The sequence below is a fragment of the Mauremys reevesii genome, linkage group 13, assembly GCF_016161935.1.
Source record: "Mauremys reevesii isolate NIE-2019 linkage group 13, ASM1616193v1, whole genome shotgun sequence".
Taxonomy (NCBI): Eukaryota; Metazoa; Chordata; order Testudines; family Geoemydidae; genus Mauremys; species Mauremys reevesii.
In genome coordinates, this window is record NC_052635.1 from 21,725,253 (window position 1) to 21,747,849 (window position 22,597).

Here is a 22,597-nt window from a genome sequence, read left to right on the forward strand (position 1 = left end):
CAAGGATGGCCACATCTAACACCGCTTGGCTTGGCAGGCTGGACAAGAAGCCAGCCCAAAATAGTAGAGCTGCAACTATTAGTTACAAAACCCACATTTGTCCATAAAGAAAAGGTCTGGGCAAGGTCCATGGGGCCAAAACCTGAGAGAAAGATTAGCAGAGCACAGCACTTATAATACAATCAGAGCAACTAATCCTTCTTCCCAAAGCACCAGTGATGTTAAAATCAGAAAGGTCCCCTCTGCTGACATTTCTCTTCCTATCAGATCTAGAGCAAGCTGAAATGTTTTGAATTTTGATGAACGTTGCTAGAATTTCAAAGTCTGACCCCCCAAATAGAAAAAAGTCAATGACATTATTGCAGAACTTTCTCCTATTGTTTTGATCCTCTCCAGTCAGAACCTCACAGTCCTTCTGGCTCCCTTTCACACCATCCTTCGGCAAAATTAAATCAAAGCATCAGACCACTTGTGACTTGAAATACAGAATTGCTACTCCTCAGCATAAATCAGGAAACAAATATCGTCTGGCATTGTTTGTGATGTTTATTTCACAAAAGAAAAAAAAGATTTTCATGCATGAACTTTTGGTTCATAAAACAAATTGTTTTCCTGCTCCCTACCTGACAGCCCCTCCTCTGCAAAAAATTAAACCAAAAAATAAAATTATCAAGGGGCTGGGAGTTAGCAAAAGAAAAATAAACATCCAAATCTAATGAATAAAAAGGGGTTTTAAATTATGGCTCTTCTAACTAGTTACAGAGTTGAATAAATCAGCAAATATACTTCATACTCTCTAGTTCACATCGGTCAAAAGAATACAAAGTTGGCTCAGGTCTCCAGACCAGTTGTTTCCAAAATGGGCCTCTGGGGAACAGAGATGTTTGTTTAAGTATCTAATCTACAGCTTCTTTCTATGATAAAGGGGGTTTAAAATATGGGGAGCCTTTAGAACCGAGCTATATAAATATAAAACATTGATACAAACTGATTCTTTGTACAGAAAATATCATCTCACAAGGCACTAGAGTGACAGTGTATCTGGGGGGGTGTTTTGTTTTGCCTGGGTATTTTTCAAACTTGTTTCGAGTGCTGTTGTCAAAGTGGGAATGTCGTTAGTTCTTGAGCGACGCTGCAGAGAATGCCCAGTACAAGCGGGCAGGGAGCAGAGCCTTCTGTCTCGTTGCTGGCAGGAGGCAGACCTGGCAGTGGAAGGGATTATGTCGGGTGTCCTGGACATTGAGTGGTTTTCCTTGGCTGTGGCTGTGTTACCCAGTCATTCGCATCTTGTCTGAATGGCTTTCGTTTGGTGTTGGCCAGGAGGGAATTGCCATAGTGCATAGATCTTGTGGGGTTCGAATTCTCTCTCTGGATCCTTCCCAGGCCCCTATGCCAGCAGCCCGAGCCGGGTCACTTTGGCAGATAGGAATGAGTGGATAATGAAGACGATGGTTTTGGGGCAGGAGTGAAGGTCCAGTTGCTGTAATAAAGGGGAATATTTGCAATGGTCAGTGCTCTGCTTGGCCCTCTCAACCTCCGCTTTGCAGGTGGGGGCTGGGGGTGAAATGTGCCATGAAGTCACGTTGGTGGGGCAAGAGCCCAGGAGCAGGGATTCCTCTTTAGCTGCTTCACCACCCTCCCTAGACGCTGTCTCCCAGGGGAGAGGAGAGCTCAGACTCACTGCAATTAAAAACTCGTGGCCGGCCCATGCAAGCTGACCCGGGCTTGCAGGGCTTGGGCTGCAGGGCTGTTTAACTGTGGTGTAGATGTAGGCCAATCCTGGGACCCTCCTACCTCACAAAAGCCTGGCCTCCAGCCTGAACCCGAACATCTACACCACAATGAGACAGCCCCTTAGCCCAAGCCCCACGAGCAGGAGCCAGCTGGCCCAGGCCAGCTGCAGGTTTTTAATTCCAGTGTAGACATACCCATCGAAGCATCTGGATGAGACTGTGAACAGGGCTGGCTGATGCCATTTGCTACTGGCTATTAATGTGGGGTGGGAGGAAAGGGTCTGAAATCACTGTGGTGTGATTTCCAGCTGAGGCAGACACACCAGTGTGAGGTCTGAGTGAGCTGGAGTGTAGTTGCAGCAGCAAGGTGGGGAGCCCCCTGAGTGCGTGCATGGGGTCTCCGATGGGATGACGCTCGGGCTAGTGAACCTGGCCTGCCATGGCTACATGACCACGGTTAACGTGCCACCTCGCTTGGAGCACGCATGTGTACACCCAGTGGGGCTGGAAATGACACCGCCTGCCTTGTTTCACAGCAACGAACCCAGGCTTGGGGAGCCGAAGCCTACGGGGTATCTGGCAGCAGCCTGCTTGCTGTCCCAGCACCACTCCTCTAAGCCACATGCTGCCCTCACCTGCTGCCCTGCCCGACAGGATGTGCCCCCATCAGAACCCACACAGAGCAACGTTTTAAAGGAACAAAACTCCAGTCCAGGATCCATTCCTCATTCCTTTCATCTCTTTCTAGACATAATACGGGTCTGACCACCCATCCCTCTGTCCCTGAGCCCACCCAGTACCTGCTCCCCATGCTGCACTCCGTGCCTGGTGGAGGCACTACAGCCCTGAATGCTACCAGCCTGGTTTATCTTTTCTTCAAAGGGTGCAAGGATCCCACATTGCCCATTGCCTGAGCAGTGCCTGCCCTCTGAGATGGAGCCACATTCCCATGACCCCTTGTTAGAGGACCCACACTCCGCCCACCCCTCCCTCCTCCTCCTCCTGGGGGTCGCAGAGGGAGCATGCAGCAGGCGATCTCAGCAAGCGAGCAAAGTGCCAAGCCAACGCACAATCTCTCCCTCTGCGCTGCCGAAGTCCAGGTAGAGCATCTTGGCCCCGTCATCAGAGGACATCTGCAGCTTCTCGAAGGGCTGCTGCAGCAGGATGGTCCTGCTGATGCCGGGCTCTGTGGTGAAGATGGTGAAGCCCTTGTCGATGTGGATGGACAAGGTGCAGTCTCGCCCATTCCATGTGCAGGCTGAAAGAGACCAGGGCAGAATGGCATCACCCAGGCTCAGTGCTCCCTTTCCCCCTGAAGTCTTCTCTGCTCCTGCAGCCCTCTGGGTGCAGGGCCTGGAGCTGCTACTCATTACAGGGCACCTTGGGGCAGCTGGGGTTGGAACCTCACTGAGTGGTGAGAGCCAGGTGAAACGCAGCCCTGAAGGGTACATGGGACATTGTCTCCTACTGGCTTCCCGCTGGGCAAACTGCCCCCAAAGCTCAGAGAAAAGTGAAGCTGCTATCACTTAACATCCCCTGGTGTGGGGTGAAACCGAGAGCCTCCGCTGCTGGGAAGTGGCGCAGCTCCATTGCCCTGTGTGGAGCCAGGTGGCAGACATGGCCCACCATGTGTTGCAAAGTTACAACTCCATCAGCCAGAGCCAACTCTGAAACATGCCTGCCCCAGCCAGGGCCAGCTCCAGACACCAGCCTACCAAGCATGTGCTTGGGGCGGCACCTTGGGACCGGGCGGTGCTCGGGGTTTGTTTTTGGTTTTTTTGGTTTGGCCGGGCAGCGCTGGGGGGCAGGGGGTGGGGCTTGGGCAGCGCAGCGCTGGGGGTGGGAGGGACTTGGGCAGCATGACATGATGCTCGGGAGGGCGGGGACTTGGGCAGCGCGGTGTGGTGCTCGGGAGGGGCGGAGGGCTTAGGCGGCCCGGCGCTCGGGGGGGCGGGGACTTGGGCAGCACGGTGCGGTGCTCGGGAGAGGCAGGGGGCTTAGGCGGCATGGCGCTCAGAGGGGCGGAGCTTGAGCAGCGTGGCGCAGCGCTGGGGTGGGGACTTGGGTGGTGCGACGCGACACTTGGGGGCAGGCCTTGGGCAGTGTGGTGCAGTGCTGGGGCGAGGACTTGGGCAGCGCGTGCGATGCTCGGGAGGTGGGGGCTTAGGCTGCACGGCGTTCGGGGGGGCAGGGACTTGGGCAACGCGATGCTCGGGGCAGGGACTTGGGCGGCGCAACATGACGCTCGGGGCGGGGACTTGGGCAGCACGGTGCAGTGCTCGGGAGGCGGGACGGGCGGGACTTGGGCAGCACGGTGCAGTGCTCGGGGAGGCGGGGACTTGGGTGGCGCGACACGATGCTCAGGGGGGCAGGGACTTGGGCGGCGCGACGTGACGCTCAGGGGGGCGGGGACTTGGGTGACGTGATGCTTGGGGAGGGGTTCGGCAGCGCAGCGCTCTTTTTTTTTGCTTGGGGTGGCAAAAATGTTAGAGCCGGCCCTGGCCCCAGCCAGCTTCCTCCTCAGGGCTCTCTCTTGCCCCTGTCCCGAGTGCTGCTTTGCCACCCTGTCAGCTGGACACTTTCACATTCCATCTTCTTCCCCCAGCAACTCCCACTTGGGCAGGGCTGTGGCTGGATTCAGCCTGGGGCAGCCTTGCCTGCGCTTGATTCTCTCAGAGACCAAGGGGCCTGGAGGAATTGTCTGCACATCTCTGATTAGACCTGGGCAGGGCAGGCAGCAAGCTGCCCTGTGGTTCGCCATGGATGCCCGCTGCATGGTGCTCGCTGCATGGTGCCCAGCTCCTGAGCTGAAGCTGGCAGGCTCTTCCCAGCCTGGTCATTGAATATTCCCTGTGTTATAGCACCAGACCTCGGCATTCCCTGAGGAGTGTTACTCCCACTCCTGTGTCTCTCCCTCCAAATCCCTCCACTCACTCCCTGCCAGGTACCCATTGCCATGTATACCACTGCCCGCTGCCCACTGGCCATGCCCCTTGTGCTATGGTATTTGGCACCCCCTTCACCCCACAGAATATCACTATTCATGACACCAGCAATTCCCAATGCAGGGAGACCAGTGCCCCATGCTACTCAGGAGACTCTGATTCACTCTGAGCCCCAGCAGCTGGCGAGGAGAGGATCCTTGTGAGAATGGGCAGAGTGCTGCCTTTCGGGGGTGGGTCTGGCCTCCCTCCCCCCCCACACTGCCTGACCCTTGCAGGCAAGTCTCTGCCTCCCTCCCTCCTCCTGACACTCGCCTCCCACAGCCTCCCCAGTTCCTGACCTGCTGAGACTTCCTGCGTGAACTCGGCCGCGCTGTGACAGCCATCCACCAGCATCCGCGTCCACATCGCCAGGTCCCGGTGTGTCTCCACGCTGAACAGGTGCGTCTCCACCCCCTTCTTGGTTCCCGTCCGCAAGGCGAAGGAGAGTTCCGAGTCATAGAGGTGGGAGCCCTTGGATGGGCCGGAGTGCACAAGCCTACAGAAGGTGAGCAGAAGACTGGTCAGCATGAAATGCAATTGTACAAAGAACCCCCAGCACCACTGTCCACTAGTGCAATGGAGAGAGCACCACCACCTGTCCAGGAAGTGTGGCCTAGTGGTTAGAACGCTAGCCTCAGCTGCAGGAGATCTTCTCTGCCACTTACTTACTGGGCAAGTCACTTAATCTCTCTGGCCCAGACCCTCACAGGTGTTCAGGTGCCTAATTTCCACGGATTCCCAGCAGAGTTAGGATCTGGGCCGCGCTGCCTTGATTCCCCATTGGCAAATGTGAGGGGGCCCATGTGACTGACTGGCAGGTGCTCGGACACTGCGCTCACAGGGGCCAGAAGTACAGACACTCTCGGTAAGGTGGCAGGGCTCTTCCACCCTTCATGCTGGTGGTTTCCTTGCTCTGCTTCACACCGGGTGGAATTTGAAAGGTAACCTGGATTCGCTCATGACAGTTCACGATGCCCTGTCCTTCTCTAGCACCTTCCACCTAGGATCTCAAAGCACTTCACACACGGCAACAAACGCCCCCTCCCATTGCCCTCTGAGAAGGGACAGGACAGGGTGTCTGGGACAGAGTCTGGGGGAAATGCAGGTGTCCTGACTGCCAGCCCAGCAGCTGAGCTCCAGTCCTGCTGGCCCCTGCTGGAGCTGGCGTCAGGGTTTCCATACCCTGGTTCCATCCAGCACCAGCCTGGGTTGGCTGGTTTGTGTGGTGAAGGAATGAAATACGATTCACATGCGAGTGGGTTTGCAAAAGGCGTGAGGCCTAGAATGTCTTGGGGGTAGCGGGAGACCTTCAGCCCCTTCTATTCCACACTGCAAACTTGTCTGTAACAATACCCGGCTGCCCTCTGAGAGCGAAGGGGGCGTGATGTGCACACAGGCTCTGTCTCCCTGGGATGCAGTGGGGCACCGGCACTGTAACTCTACGCAAACAGAGCCCTTCAAGCACATGCTCCAGGCTCGCTCGGGTTTGGGGCTCCCCTTTCAAATGGTCCCAGATTTCACCCATTTTCATTGTCCCTGCAATATGAGACATTTGACAGCAGAGGCCACTGCAGCACCATGTACGTCTCTCTTTCCACACCAGATCCCATTGCTAGAGTATTGCTGAGATACACAGGGGCTGACTTCTCCCTTCCCCGGTACCCCATGAGCGCTCCTCTCTGGGGGGCACTTGCCTCTGTCCCACCCAGACACCCTTGCAGTCACTCCATCTGGCTGCATTTCAGAAATGTGGAATCGTGAACTGAAATTCCAGGAACCTTTATGGCCAAGTGGCAACCCTCAGCAATGGCTTAGGCCCCAGATGCAGAATCCCTAATAAAGAGCGAGGGTTTCGCAAACCTTAAAATGAGCAGCACTTTTAACAAACGTCAGAGACATGCTTTGATTTTTTTTACATGTAGGTGGTCTGACTGGCCGAGGGGGCGTGTTCAGTTTCTGAGAATCAGGCCCCTTTGACTTGGCAAAGGTTGGACAGTTAAATCACTAGCCCCCTTTCAAAACCCTGGCCCGCCTTAATTCCCTGGCTGCGTTCCCAAACAGCAGCCGTGGTGCGAATGCCTGAGAGCAACGCTGACTAGACACAGACAGGGACAGTGACAGGTCTAGTCTCACTGCAAAACGTGCAAGCAACAGCATCAATGGTGGAAAGTGAAAAAGGAAATAAGCTTGTCGGTCTATCGGATTTCATAGTCTAAGGTGTCCTTAGTAACCAGGGGAAAGTTTTTCCTACACACGAGTGAGCCTGACCCACTGGTCTGAATTCCCCTGGCCTTTTGCAGTGGGGAATCCAGGATGGTAGCAGCCCAATCAGCCCTGAACTCTAGAAGGTGACGGAAGCGTTAAGAGATAAATCTAACTCTGAATTCTTCACTCTCAGGCTCATCTCCAGCATACAGCCTATAGAGTACATGCGCCAGGGTCTATGAAGGTCTTCTGCCGTCAGCATCACATTGGAATGGCTGCATTACTCAGTGAAACCATGTGTGAGTGTGAGTTCAATGGGCTGTTCCTGCTGGTGGGAGGAGGTGAAACAGCCACTTACTTTATAGAGAAGCCATCTGGGAACGTTTTACGGGGCGAGTGTACAAAACAGGTCACTGTCCTCGCTGTGTCTGGCACTTCTCCGCTTGTAAAAAGCCAGTTTACCCGTGGTTGTGAGTTCTACTGCACAATCCTCACCGAGAGAGGAACACAACTCCTCTTACATGTCACACACCGCTCCAAACAAGCGGAAGTAGCTTGTCGAGAAGTCACGAGATGCACATTTCATGCCTGCCATCTCCTCATCTACTGGGCTCAGAACCAAGGCCTGGATCCTTCTGCACGGGGGAATTCCTCTCTCTCCAGCGGGAGACAGCTCTAGTGGCCCAGGAGCTACTGGACTGTAACCCTCTCACTGGCCCACGAGGGAATGTCACCTGCTGAGACTGGGGAGGAAATGCCACGTTTGGGAGGAAACATTTTTTGTGGCAGGTACAGTAACTCCCCACTTAATGTTCTCTTGCTTAACGTTGTTTCGATGTTACGTCCCTGCTCCATTACAGAACATGCTCGTTTAAAGCTGTGCAATGCTCCCCTATAATGTTGATTGGCTGCCTGCTTTGTCCACAGCTTGCAGGATTCTGCAGAAGAGCAGTGTCTGTATAAGACAGCATTGCACAACTTGTATCAGGGTGGGCTGGCAGCCCCCCTATCAGCTCCCCTACACACACACACTCAGTGCCTCCTGGCTACCCGTGGACCAGCGCCTTCCCCCTCCCTCCCCTGCCTCCTGCTCCCGGCAATCAGCTGGTTTGCGGTGTTCAGGAGGCTGGGGGGTGAGGGGGTGAAGGAGGGGAGGAGCGAGGACATGGTGTGCAGAGTAAAGGGGGGGAAGAGTCGGGTTAAGGGTGGGGGCTTGGGGGGAAGGGGTAGAGTGGGCGGACCAAGGCTTGAGCCCCCACCGCCCCTGGCAAAGTCGGTACCTGTATTAAATTTCTTGTTAAAATTGTTTAAAATGTACCTAATGCCTTTTGTCTGGCAAAAAAAAAAAAATTCCCTGGAACCTAACCCCCCTATTTACATTAATCCTTATGGGGAAATTAGATTCACTTAACATCATTTCACTTAAAGTCACATTTTTCAGGAACAGAACTACAACGTTTACTGTAGCTAAAAAAAAAAGGCAGGTGCGGCCGAGGTCGAGGTTGCTGAGTGGAGACCAGGGGAAGAGGTCTAAGATGCACCATTTCTCATGGCTGTCCCTCTGGTACCATTTCCTGCTCCTAACCCTGCTGGGTTTGTTCTATCCCCTGTTCCAAGTCCTGAGTCCCCCATTACACGGTCACCTGGGGGGAGACACTTTGCTTCTCTCCCTCGGGGTCCGGTAATGATTTTCTGTTCTCTTTTCTCACCCGCTCTCCGAGACACTCAAGCCCAGGGTCGCTCTGGTACCCCTCCCCTTCCAGCCCCAAGTGCCCAGGCTGGGAATGTTTTAGGCAGGAAGTGAAGATTTGTTTGTGGCTTCCTAGGCCAGAGGTTCTCAAACTCGGGGTCAGAACCCCTCAGGGGGTTGCAAGGTTATTCCGGGGGGGGTCGCAAGCTGTCAGCCTCCACCCCAAACCCCGCTTTGCCTCCAGCATTTATAAAGGTGTTAAATATATAAAAAGTATTTTTAATTTATAAGGGTGTGTCGCACTCAGAGGCTTGCTATGTGAAAAGGGTCACCAGTACAAAAGTCAGAGAACCACTGCCCTAGGCTAACAGCCCCTGGAGGGAGAACACGGCTCCCGGTAGACACGATTCTCACTCATTCTGGCAGCACAAAGGAGACTCCACACACAGCGGACTGCAGAGCGTTACCAAGGCCTTCCCGGGCTCTGTGCTTTAGCTCACTTCATCGATACCGTATCGGCGGGGAAGGACTTGCACTAGCAGGGAGCCGTTATCCTGGGAGCTGACTCGGGGGGGTTGAGAGACTGCATCATTTTACTCTAGGGAGAATGGCCCAGATCCTCAAAGGTATTTAGGCTCCTAACTTCCACTGATATTAATGGATCTGGGCCAATATTCCTGCTTAGGAAACTTTCCATTGTCCTGTAAACCTGTGCTCTCCTTGCCAGTGTTTTCAGTCCCTGGCCAGCAGGGAGCAGCATAACCTTGGGAAAGTGGTGTCAGGCAAACCCACTGCACCGGGGTGAGGGCAGATTTTGGAGTGCTGGCTGCAAGTCACATGGATCTTGTTGCCCACTGGGCTCTGGAACCCTGTAGAGACGTTCCTGCAGTGCCATGTGGGTGCTGCTGAGCAGGCATGTGGGCTCCTAGCTGGCGAATGCCCCGTGCGGCTGCACAGAGGAATGTGGAGCCGGCTGGTGGGCTGAAGGCTACACAGAGACCTATCCCAGGGGTCCAGCCGAGGCTTCCCGGCTGCAAGGGACTGGGAAGTGATGCCACCTGCAGAGGGGGCAGTGTCTCGAGTCGCGCTCAAATGAGCCCCACTAGTTGCTCCCAGCCCTCCTCTGCAGGGAGGAGAGAGGGGAGATCCCAGGGGGCCTGTGGGGGATCCCAAAGTGGGACAGCAACCTTTGCTGCCTGGTCTCCCAGTTGCCTAAGCCCTGGTGCGCTCTCTGGCATAGAAAGGATCAGCTGGTAAACCAGGCTGTCACACTGCACCATCCTGCTCCGAGCGCCTCCTGAGGAACTGATCTGCCACCAGCAAAGTGTCAGACACTGACAGCTGCCCCAGCCTGCACACAGCTGCCAGAAACAGGAGCTCAACGCCAAACACTATGAGGATCTGACCACCTACCCCCAGCACACACATCTGGGGAGGCTCCCCCTAGATTCATAACAGCGCTAGTTAACTCTGCTTCATTGGCCCTAACCAGTTCTAGCATGGCCCACTACTGGCCACAGCCTGAGTCACCTCTTGCTGGTTTCACACCAGACCCAAACCCAGGTGTCTGCTCCACTTTGCTTTGCTGTACAGGCCTTGTCTGAATCTGGACCTTCAAGCAAGACCTGGCCAGTCCCACAGACTGTGACCATTCAGACTGATCTGCGACACGGTGCCCGAGGATCACGGCTCCAGGGCTCCATGGCCAGCCCCACTGGCCATGCCTGAAGCCCCCATGAACACACTCCGCCCATCCTCAAACTCACCCCTCCCAGCGCTGAGCCACTCCAGGCCTAACTGCCTGTGGTGTTGCCATGGAGACAACCAACCCCTTTGCTGCTGACAAATCTGTCACCTATGTGGGGCAAAATAGCTCCAGTGATGGACCAGGCGAGGAGCAGAGGTGGTGGTTCTGCCACTGGCTGGCTGCATGACCTGGGCAAGTCACTTCACCACTTTCTGCCTCAGTTTCCCCATCTAGAAAATGGGACTAATAGCACTGCCTGAGCTTAGAGATCTAGTGATGAAAGGTGTTAGACGAAAGCAAGGGCTTGCTGGATGGTGGCTGCCTGGGGCTTTGTCCCAGCACACGTTGCTTGGCTAAGGCAGGGTGGTTCCCTGCACCAATGCACTACAGCGCGAGGCAGTGCAGCCAGCTGGCTCACGGCACCTGGTGGCGATGAGAGGGTAGCTGTGGGTTGGCTTATTCAGGGCATCCCTGGTCTGTGGGAGGCTGCTGTAGAACAGAAGATCCTTCTCCGTGAGGATGGCGAGGATGTTCTTCGTCCCGTCACCGGGGAGCTGGAAAACAGACGGCATGTGATTAAATGGGCCCCAGAGCAGAGGGCGTCTTCAGGGGAGAGCTCCCTTCCCCCTGGCCAGAGGGACCCCTGTTGTGAGTGGGGCAAGGCTGTACAGAGTGGGCACAGGGGAATGGAAGGGAGGGAGCCCACTGGTCAAGGAGTGCCTGGAGGGGGGGAAGGGATGACGGGACAGGCTGTTTCCCACAATGTCCCACTGAAGGGGCAGTGCCCCAAGCCAGGGCTTGGTGGCTAGTGCTAAGTGAGTGGAAAGGGCATTTCTTGGAGCCAGGATGGGGGCAGGGAAGCGTCAGAGCTAATGAGGCGAGAGCTCAGCAAATGCCTCCATCCCGCTGCTCTGCATGAGCCAAGCAAGGAACATGAGACCAAACTGGAACCCAGCAAACCTCCCTCCAAGCAGGGAGTGCAGCCATGATGGTGGGGTCTGTCAGGCCTGCTGGGCTGGGGACTGGCAGCCCGGAGAAGCCAAACTCTCTCTGGACCCACAGGAGTCCTAGAGCGTGGGCTTTCCTGCCAAGCTACCTCAGCGTTGGCCTGCCCCGGCTCCAGGGCCTGGCCATTGCTTGGCTTCTCTCGCTGAGACACCTGCTGGGGGCCCAGTCGGGCCCACAGCTGCAGTGGTCTTGGTGACATGAACACGTCCATCTGCCAGGGCACGGACGGAGAGGCAGCAGCTCACTTACGCCACCGCACGATGTCTGCTGGTGCCACCCTCCACCGGCCCTGCAGCAGATGTGCCCCCTCCACTGGGGACTTGGCCTTGCAGTGGATCCAGCTGCAACAGGGCTCTTCTCCGCCCCCTCCCCTGCACTGAGCACCAGGCCAGCTCCTCCCTGCCTCATGCCCCAGAACGACTGGGCTCAGATTAAACTCCTGCAGCAGCATGAGAACCACCTCCTCTCCCTCCCTCCCCGCGCCGGCCTTGGGCGAGCACCCAGCGGGATGACGAGGCTTCAGCTCAGCAGCCTCCCCGCCCAGGCATTCAAACAACAATGGACCTTGTGTTAGAAAACGGGATTCTGTGTAAACTCGGCAGATCCTGGCCAGCACGAGGGCTACACGGCCCCTCCCCGATCGAAAGCAGCCAGAGGTGCAGCTCCCGAAAAGCAGGGAATAACAACCCCTTGCGCTTGCAAGAGTGCCATGTCACTGAGAGGCACAGGCCAGTCTGACCTTATGGAGGGCAGCATGGGGCCTCCAAGAGGCAGCGTGGCCTGGAGGACCGAGCCCTGGACACCTGTGACCTTGGACAAGGTACTTCATATCGACTCTCGCTTCCCCCACCTGCCAAACGAGGCCAATCACTTACCTGCTGCAAGGGGGAAGTGCTCTGTGGCTCACTCTGCAGATCCTGGCATAGGTGCTGGATGCAGGAGTGACGCCTGCCTCCCCCCAGTGTAACTGAGATCAGAGTCAGGCCCTCCACTCACCTTTCCGGTCTCAAAACTGAAGTGCAAAGACTTGCCCAGATTACATGGTGACTCTGTGGCACAGCCAGAAAGAGAACCCAGGAGTTCAGGCTCCCAGCCCCTTGCTAGGCAATGCTGTTCCCACCCTGGCCCCCCCGCAGGACCGCTCTGGAGAGAACCACAATCTGTATGCAGTGAACTGAGCCGCTCGGCATAGCAGAGCTGTAGGAGGTGCCATTCCAGAACAGGCCATTAGTGCCTCTACTCTGATACCCACCTCCTGCCAGACCCGCCTCCTGCCCTGCTTCGAGGAAAGCAGCCACAATCCCCAAATGCACCTGACTACCTGTGCAGTGCCCTAGGAGTGGAATAACAGGGCATGTGGCAAGCCAGGACTGGAGTAACAGGACAGTACTGCAATACCAGGATGGCAGGTTGGGAGTGAGGGACATTGGCAGGGCTATGAGGGGCCTGGAACTGGACTAGCAGGGGGCTGTGGGTCGGGAGTGAGGGACATCAGCAGAGCAGTGAGGGGCCTGTGACTGGAATAGGAGGGAACTGTGGGTTGGGAGTGAGGGGCACTGCCAGAGTTGTGAGGGGACTGGGGCTGGAATAGCAGGGGGCTGCAGGGTGGGAGTGAAGGGCATCCCCAGAGCTGTGAGGGGCCCAGGGCTGGAATAAGAGGGGAAGGGGCCACAGGTCAGGACTGAGATTCACTGGCAGAGCTGTGGGAGAACAGTGGAAAGCACAGAGGGTGCTAGTGACAAGGGCTGAGCTGCCTGGCCAGAGCTGTGAGGCGAAGCGTGTGCAATCTCTTATCAGCAGTACAATTCAGCACCGAAGGACTGTACACACCCAAAAGGCCGGGCTACCTGCTCAGTGAGCCAGCCGATGTGCTTGATCTCTTTGCTCCCTGCAACGCCAGCTGCCGCCAGCAGGGCTCTCAGCTCCTCCTTGACTCTGGGCACCAGGGCGTTGACATTGGTGTGAATGGCGTTGAACCAGGACTGGGCAGTCACTTCGTCTTTCGCTCTCAGGAAGAGGGGAATCCGCCCATCCGCCGAACAGACTTCCAGGTACCTGCGAAGAAGGAGCCCCCAGCAGGGCTGGTTTGTGGCCAGGATCCGCGCAGCGGGATGGAGCCAAGTAGCTGGTGCAGCAGGAGGCAACTGGGCTTGCTCCAGTTCACGCTTTCCCGGCAGAGGCCAGGGCTTCAGCTTCTGCCTTGCAGTTACCTGAAGTGCTGGCGTCTTTAGCTGGGCAGGAATACATGCAAACTGCAGACCCGTCAGCCACCCCATTCTACTGCTGCCCACATGCCTTCAGTGTCAGGCAGCAGCGCAGCACACAGGGGTCCTGAGCAATCAGTCTAAACCTGTACCAGACACAGGCCTAGGAATCCCCCCAGGGCCATGTTCCCAGTCAAAAGGGACTGGCGTTAGCACGGACTGTATTCGCTCAGACGGCAAGTGAATTCAGAAGCCACTTGGAGCTGGCTCTGACTGGCGGGCTCACGTTCTTTGCCAAATGCTGGGGATGATGCTGGGTACTGGGACACCGCCCAGGAACGTGAGCCCGAAGGTGCTCATTGCTTGGAGTTGTTTTTCTGCTCACTAAGCCAATCAGAGAGGAGACTCGACATGCCATGGCTGATGTGACCAATCACTCCCCTCTGTAACACAGGGGAAGGACCCCGCTGGCAAACAGTCCCAGCTGACAGGGCTGGGTCGGGCTGCTCAGCCAGGGCAGGGCAGGGAGACAATTGGGTCAAATTTGATGAAAATGTTGATCAATAAAAGGGCAAAAATGCTGAATTTTCTCCTACATTCCCACTGGCTCCTTGTCCAGCAGGAATAAACCCCTGGGAGTAACCAGCCCAGCTCAGCCCAGAGACTCAAGCCCTGATCCTAGCGCTCGGCTGGGCTAGACGGGCTAATGTGAGTGGAACACTCCCAACAGGCAGCTCTTCTCCTCAGCGCCAGCCTCACCCCCAGCCATCGGGAAGTGACGGCTCCGGCTGCTTCCTACCCATCACTAACATCCAAGAACTCAACAGTTAGGGCAATAGCAGCTGCTTGAAGCTAAAGCCCAGTGTGAAAGGCCCCTGAGTCGTAGACTGTCTGTCCCATGTACCTGCAGAGCCCCTGTCACCAGAGCACCTCACGGTCAGGCAGGAACTGAGGCACATGTGACTGGGATTTACCCAAGGAGTCTGTGGCAGAGGCTTGCACTGAACCTTGGTCTGCCAAGTGCCAGGCCACCAGCTCAACCACTGGGCCACCTACCCGCTTGCTAGTGAGATCCCAGGGTTCCCGTGAGCCCTGTGGCCCTGGGCAGGCGGGGCGCTCCAAGGGGGGTTGGGGCAGTGTATTAGTGCTCTTTGATTTTTCTTTGCGGTCTGGAACAAGCCCAGCAGATGCAGGGCCACAATACCCTTGGCTTGCCCATGCTAATGACATTCCCTCTGCTGTGCATTTGTGTGCCATGTAATGGCAGCAGCACATTCATTCTCCTGGACTGTATCCTGTGTAAGGGTGTCCCTGCTCAGGCGTTACTCAGTGAGACCCCAGACCTACACACGCCGGTCTCTGCTCATTAGCCGAGCAGACAGAAAAGCATCTGCTAGAGGTTCTTGTAACAAATTGTTTGGTGGCCTCAGAGAATGGCCACCAACTCCTGCTGGAGGCCATGCTGACCATTTTTCTAAGTGGGAGCCCCACCGCCCCAGGCTGAGGCCCAGAGCCTGTCACTGGAGCCCCGTGGCTGGAGCCAGGCTTGGGTGGGAGAGGGGAGGCTGAAGTCCAGAGCCCCAGGGCTGAAGTCAGGGAGGGAGGGGTGCTGAAGCCCAAAGCCCACTCCTGGAGCCCCAGCAAGCTGAAGCCTGAAGCCTGCCCCCAGAGCCTCTCAGCCCCCAGGAAGGCGAGTTGGGAACTCACCAGCTGCCTGCAGAGTTGAAGGTTCCTCCCCTGGCAAGCACACACACCGGTCCCACAAATCTGCAGAGGCACTGCCTGGAGCCTCCAGGAGGCTGCCCAGTACGTGGTGCTGATCCCCTGCTGGTGGGACCAGCAACACCAAGGCAGCACATCCAGGAGCAACAGGGGGACTCTGCAGGGAGGGGCAGCTGCTTTGCCCCTCCCCCACACCTCTGCCCAGGAGACTGTCGTGGCCACAGAAAAATCTCCCGGTGGCCGCATGTGGCTATGGTGGCTGCATTTTAGAAACAAAAAGATAGAGCCTAGAGCACAGCAACACTTGGGTCTCCGTCCAAGACAAACCAAGGGCCCTGGGCACTGTCCCGCTTGAGTGCAATCCCTGGGATCTCCCTCAGATCAGATCTACACCAGCCTGGCTCCACTGACTTCACAGGGGTGACTCTGGATTTACAGTGACTTCAGTGGGATCCTCGCCAGCTGTGTGCCAGGGCGGCTGTCGAGCACAGCACATTGAAGTGCTGGGTGAGGCCAGAGGCCAGGACCACTGGCTGTATGGGCCCTGCATAGCAAGGGACAGGACTCACTGGGAACTGCACATGCAGTCTGGCCACTCTGGCCCATGTTGGGCTGCCAGGAGAACAGACGAAGATCTTCAGTCATCAAGTGTGTGTGTGTGGGGATGATCCGTCCACTCCCCCAGCTCCTCCCTAGCTATTCCTGAGACCATCTAAACAAGGGCCAATTCTGCCAATCCCTACTCCGGCCAGGGGCAGTCCCCTGCCATGGGTTTGAGTGGGGACACAGTCCCCTGGGCAGAGAGCACCAGGGGTCTGCGGGGTCATGCTGTGAATGGGGGCACGGGCTGGGTTACCTGTTCTCTGGGTCAATGGGGAGACATTTCCTTGACACGTAGCACATTTTCAGGGGCATGTTCTTCCCTTCCTTGAGGTCTCGCAGGGAGAGGATGGGAGAGGCTTGCTTCTGAAGGGAGACAGCCGGCGAGGGGTCCCAGCTGACGGTCGCCCCGGACGAGGAGTTCTTGAAATACGGCGAGATCTCCTTCATGTATTTCACTAGAACGCAGAGAGACACACAGGGGCCAATGGAACAAATCCCTTCCAATTCAGTGCACTTCCCTTCACTGCCTCCCGCCAGGGCTTCCCCAGTGCCTGCACTGCGCAGAATCAAGCACCTGAACAGCTGCCTCAGAACCCCTGTAGACGCAGGGCGGCAGATACAACGTCCCCAGGCACTCAGAGCACCCCGGGGCTGTGCGTGCTGGACCTTGCAATCCCATCAGCCACACCCTGCCCCACAGCCACCCACTGACAAAGGCGCCTTTGTAATGAAGGGGGTTGGCCTCTGTGATCACACTCTGTTGTCCCAGCCGCTGGTTCAGCACCAAAGCAAACGCAATGCACACAGGGGCAGGTCTGCACATCCTCAGCACATTGCCATATTATCAGAAACCATTCCAAATGAAGTGGCCGATTAACACCTCTGCAGTCCCAGGATAAAGGAGAGTTAGCGGGTGACACGGTGTAATGAGACACAAAACCAGCATCTCTGCTGAGTCCATGGGTTTGGGGCCTAGCAGAATTATGATTTTAAGCTCCCAGGCTCCTCGGTCGAGGGTACTGGGCGGGTTTCCTTTGTGGATGAGGACTGAGAAGTCACATATGGAGTGACAGTACCCCCCTTCAATGAGGAGGCTGGCTGGCAGCAGGAGTCCAGCAGTGGGGCTGATCCCCAGCCACCCCCAGTCTGCCCCCATCAGTCCGGGCTCCTGGGGACAGAGCTAACCCCTTCCAGCACTATGTGCGCTCCCTTTTGTCCATGTGGGGAGGAGGGAGGTGTCATTTGAGTCTGCCACCAGTGGGCTCTGGCTATTGATTGGACAGACAGACACACAGGGTATGTCTACACTACGAGATTATTCCATTTTTACATAAACCGGTTTTGTAAAACAGATTGTATAAAGTCGAGTGCACGCAGCCACACTAAGCACATTAATTTGGCGGTGTGCGTCCATGTACTGAGGCTAGCGTCGATTTCCGGAGCGTTGCACTGTGGGTAGCTATCCCATAGCTATCCCATAGTTCCCGCAGTCTCCCCTGCCCATTGGAATTCTGGGTTGAGATCCCAATGCAAAAACAGTGTCGCGGGTGATTCTGGGTAAATGTCGTCACTCAATCCTTCCTCCGGGAAAGCAACGGCAGACAATCATTTCGCGCCCTTTTTCCCTGGATTGCCCTGGCAGACACCATAGCATAGCAATCATGGAGCCCGTTTTGCCTTTTGTCACTGTCACCGTATGTGTACTGGATGCTGCTGACAGACGCAGTACTGCACTGCCACACAGCAGCATTCATTTGCCTTTGCAAGATAGCAGAGACAGTTACCAGTCATATTGCACCATCTGCCATTGTAAATTGGCGATGAGATGACGGTTATCAGTCGTTCTGTACCATCTGCTGCTATCATGGGTGCTCCTGGCTGGCCTCGCTGAGGTCGGCTGGGGGCGCATAGGCAAAAATGGGAATGACTCCCCAGGTCATTCCCTTCCTATGTTTTGTCTAAAAATAGAGTCAGTCCAGCCTAGAATATGGGGCAAGTGTACTAGAGAACCAGAGAGCACAGCCACTCCGTGTCAGAGCCCCAGAGATCCCGCAGAAATGATGAGCTGCATGCCATTCTAGGGGGTGCCCCTGCAACAACCCCACCCATTGCTTCCCTCCTCCCCCAACCCTCCTGGGATACCGTGGCAGTGTCCCCCCATTTGTGTGATGAAGTAATAAAGAATGCAGGAATAAGAAACACAGACTTTTTAGTGAGATAAACTGAGGGGGAGGAAGCCTCCAGCTGCTATGATAGTCCAGGCAGGAAATTAAAAGGTGGGGGGGGGGGAGAGGAGACCAGCCTTCCGCTGCTATGATAGTCCAGGCAGTACAGAATATTTTCTTTAGACATGATGGGGGGGGGGCTGATGGAGCTCAGCCCCCAGTTGCTATGATGTGGACAGTTACCAGCCGTTCTGCACCATCTGCTGGGAATGACCAGGAGTCAGTCCTATTTTTACCCAGGCGCCCCCGGCAGACCTCACCGAGGCCAGCCAGGAGCACTCACAGGATGATGACAAGGACGGATACCAATCCTTTTGTACCATACCGTCTGCCACCGGGGAGGGGAGGGGAGAGGATGCTGCTGTTTAGCGCTGCAGCACCCCGTCTACCAGCAGCATGCAGTAGACATAGGGTGACATTGAAAAAAGGTGAGAAACGATTTTTTCCCCTTTTCTTTCGGGGGGGGGGAAGGGTGTAAATTGATGACATACACCCTGAAACACCCGTGAAAATGTTTTTGACCCTTCAGGCATTGGGAGCTCAGCCAAGAATGCAAATGCTTTTCAGAGACTTCAGGGACTGTGGGATAGCTGGAGTCCTCAGTACCCCCTCCCTCCCTCCATGAGCGTCCATTTGATTCTTTGGCTTTCCGTTACGCTTCTCACGCAGCACTGTGCTGAGTCCCTGCTGTGGCCTCTGTCTATCATAGCTTGGAGATTTTTTCAAATGCCTTGTCATTTCGTCTTCTGTAACGGAGCTCTGATACAACAGATTCGTCTCCCCATACAGCAATCAGATCCAGTATCTCCCGTACGGTCCATGCTGGAGCTCTTTTTGGATTTGGGACTGCATCGCCACCCGTGCTGATCAGAGCGCCACGCTGGGCAAACAGGAAATGAAATTCAAAAGTTCGCGGGGCTTTTCCTGTGTACCTGGCCAGTGCATCTGAGTTCAGATTGCTTTCCAGAGCGGTCACAATGGTGCACTGTGGGATACCGCCCGGAGGCCAATACCGTCGATTTGCAGCCACACTAACCCTAATCCGACATGGCAATACCGATTTTAGCGCTACTCCTCTCGTCGGGGAGGAGTACAGAAACCAGTTTAAAGAGCCCTTTATATCGATATAAAGGGCCTCATTGTGTGGACGGGTGCAGGGTTAAATCGGTTTAACGCTGCTAAACGCGTAGTGTAGACCAGGCCTCAGATAGCTAATGTGCCTCTTTATGTTAGAGGAATAGTACAATGGGGCATTGGCCTGTGACTAGGTCACCTAGGAGCGACAGTAATACCCATGGCTATGACAACACCACTCACAATGCCGGTGCAGTGAAACACATGCTGTGGCTGCTGGTGTGTTTCATTCTTTCCTTCCCCTGACCTCCCTTCCCCCCACACTCGAAGAAACAAACTGTGTTTTCTTTGGCTTAGGGAAGACTCCCAAGCCCTGCGCTTGGCCCCACCTGACCATCAGAGCAGGGCAGCATGTGCCTCACCTATCCAAACAAGCCTCAAATGTCCTTTCGGAGAGATTATGCGTGTCCAGGGAATGGGCCGTGAATCTGGAACTGCTTCGGGACAGGCAGCCCTAGAGACCCAGGATGGGTTTCACCGGGGAGGGAAAGTTATCATTTCTTTGGAGTTTTTTCAGATTGCCTTATTTCCTCCTTAAAGAACCAGCAGCATAGAATCATAGAAGATTAGGGTTGGAAGAGACCTCAGGAGATCATCTGGTCGAATCCCCTGCTCAAAGCTGGACCAACACCAACTAAGTCATCCCAGCCAGGGCTTTGTCAAGCTGGGCCTTAAAACCCTCTCAGAATAGAGATTCCATCACTTCCCTAGGTAACCCATTACAGTGCTTCACCACCCTACTAGTGAAAAAGTTTTTCCTAATATCCAACCTAGACCTCCCACACTGCAACTTGAGACCACTGCTCCTTGTTCTGTCATCTGTCACCACTGAGAACAGCCGAGCTCCATCCTCTTTGGAACCCCACTTCAGGTAGTTGAAGGCTGCTACCAAATCCCCCATCACTATTCTCTTCTGCAAACTAAATAAGCCCAGTTCCCTCAGCCTCTCCTCATATATCCTGTGCCTCAGCCCCCTAATCATTTTCATTGTTCTCTGCTGGACTTTCTCCAATTTGTCCATATCCTTTCTGTAGTGGGGGTTCCAAACTGGATGAGTACTCCAGATGTGGCCTCACCAGTGTCGAATAGAGGGGAATAATCACTTTTCTCAATATGCTGGCTATGCTCCTACTAATGCAGCCCAATATGCCGTTAGCCTTCTTGACAAGAAGGGCACCCTGCTGACTCCTATCCAGCTTCTCATCCACTGTAATCCCCAGGTCCTTTTATGTAGAACTGCTGCTTACCCAATCGGTCCCCAGCCTGTAGCAGTGCCTGGGATTCTTCCATCCTAAGTGCAGGACTCTGAATTGTCCTTGTTGAACCTTGTCAGATTTCTTTTGGCCCAATCCTCCAATTTCTCTAGGTCACTCTGGACCCTATCCCTACCCTCCAGCGTATCTACCTCTCCCCCCAGCTTAGTGTCATCTGTGAACTTGCTGAGGGTGCAATCCATCCCATCATCCAGATCATTAATGAAGATGTTGAACAAAACCGGCCCCAGGACCGACCTCTGGGGCACTCAGCTTGATACCCGCTGCCAACTAGACATTAAGCCGTTGATCACTACCTGTTGAGCCCAATGATCTAGACAGCTTTCTATCCACCATATAGTCCATTCAGCCAATCCATACTTTTTTTTACTTGCTGGGAAGAATACCGTGGGAGACAGTCAGTATCAAAAGCTTTGCTGAAGTCAAGTTAAGTCAAGCATGAGCAACCACATCACAGAGGGCAGGACAAACAAAGCCACGTGTGGCATGTAGGATACCTCACGTGTCCCCTGCTGTAATGTGTGTGCAACAGTCCATTTGTAATGCTCTGGAGCTGCATGTCCAAGGAAATCTGCCCATTCTTGTATCTCCAATGGGTAATGTTGGTGATTGGTTTCAGGCATTGCCTAATGCTGCTCGGATCAGGTCAGGGTGACCCGGGGAGAAGACCCAGCAGCCTGTGCTCACTAGTTCTCCCACTTCTGCCAGCATCAGTGTGATGGCCATCGTGGGAGAAAATCACAAACCATTCAGCACAGGGGCACGTTTCTAGAGTGTCTCTTGCTGCTCCAAATCCCATGGGAGTTAGCTCCCACCCTGGCTGCAGTGCATCTCTGTGCACAGGTGGAGTATGCAGAGGAGGTGAGTTAGCTACTGAACCTGTTCACAAACTTCTCCCCTGTAGGATTCACTTTTTAAACAGCCCTAGGGCAGTCTGCTCCAGGCAGCTCAGCTGGAACAAGCAGGCATCAGCTGGGTTTATTTTTCCCATTTGAATTCCTCTCCTTGCCCTGATCTCCCAGCCTCTCCTAGGCCGCCTGCTGCTCCCACACAAGAAGCATTTCAAAGCCGTGACAGTCGAGTGGCCAGACCTTAGCCAAAAGGGGCTCGCCTGTCTCTTGCCGGCAGCCCATGTAAGTAGCACCTTTGTGTGTTAGCCAGGGTGTGCTTGTGTCTGGGTACGGTGTGCGTGCAGCAGGCCGGTTTGACACCTGTGTGTGAGTCTCAGCACTGTGTGTGTGTCGTGTGTGTGCGCGTTCCCAACTGCTGTCCATGCGGCAGGACTCTGTGATGCCTGTGACATTGGAGGAGACATGCTGGGCTTCTGCAGCCTTGGGGGTGGGGAGAGAAACATGATACAAGCAGAGTGGAAACTATTTCAAACCAAGATGCAGCCCTGCTTCGCCAGGAGACAGGACTCGCAAACTTTCCCTCACCGCCTCTGTGATTCTGGAGCTGCTGAACCGGTTCAAAGCTAGGCTGAGAAGGAGAACACTCAGGAAGTGGGGCCGGCGTCTGGCACGCTGGTAACTCAGCTATTGCTGACACTCATTCCCAATATGTTTGATAAATGTTCTCGCCTATGCAAGCTGTTCTCAGACCACCAGCCAACAGGCAGTTCAAAGGCACTGGGATGCCAGCCAAGATTGTTCCAAGTACGGCCTACCCGAGCCTCTCAAACCCTCCGATTGACTGGCCTGGCTGAGACGCAGGAAGAAGAACAGCTTGTGGATGCAAAGCAGTACATCTGTATTCGCTTTCACTGGGAAAGATGTTAGCTGAGAGGGCAAGAAATTGGGTGGGGGGGTTGCACATTCAGCAATTGGAATAGATTGGGGGGCTATTTCAAAAAGCTAAGGGGATTTCCATGGGCTGGCACATTATAATCATGTCAAAAGAAGTCACCGTGGTTAATAGTATCAAACACCCCACACACACCGCCCCCAAGCCAGGTGGAATGCTGAGCCGCTCATTGGGCATGCGTGTCTAGTGGTTACAGCGGTGAACTAAGACTCCGCATACTTGGTCTACGGTACCCTTCCTGCCACTAACTTGCTGCGTGACCTTG

General features: G+C 55.1%; 1 protein-coding gene across 2 annotated transcripts in view; it reads right to left on the bottom strand.

Moving 5' to 3' along the window:
* Positions 1-523: 523 nt before the first annotated feature.
* Positions 524-22,597, bottom strand: part of SNTA1 (syntrophin alpha 1) — a 69,025-nt gene continuing 46,951 nt past the window's right edge. For both annotated transcript variants that reach the window (XM_039499046.1, XM_039499047.1), the window contains exons 3-8: positions 16,150-16,351; positions 13,215-13,422; positions 10,783-10,913; positions 5,017-5,213; positions 2,804-2,991; positions 524-1,480 (exon numbers count right to left, since the gene is read on the bottom strand). In XM_039499046.1, the coding sequence (XP_039354980.1) occupies positions 1,388-1,480; positions 2,804-2,991; positions 5,017-5,213; positions 10,783-10,913; positions 13,215-13,422; positions 16,150-16,351 (1,019 nt within the window). In that variant the 3' untranslated portion in view covers positions 524-1,387. The remainder of the gene's footprint in view (positions 1,481-2,803; positions 2,992-5,016; positions 5,214-10,782; positions 10,914-13,214; positions 13,423-16,149; positions 16,352-22,597) is intronic.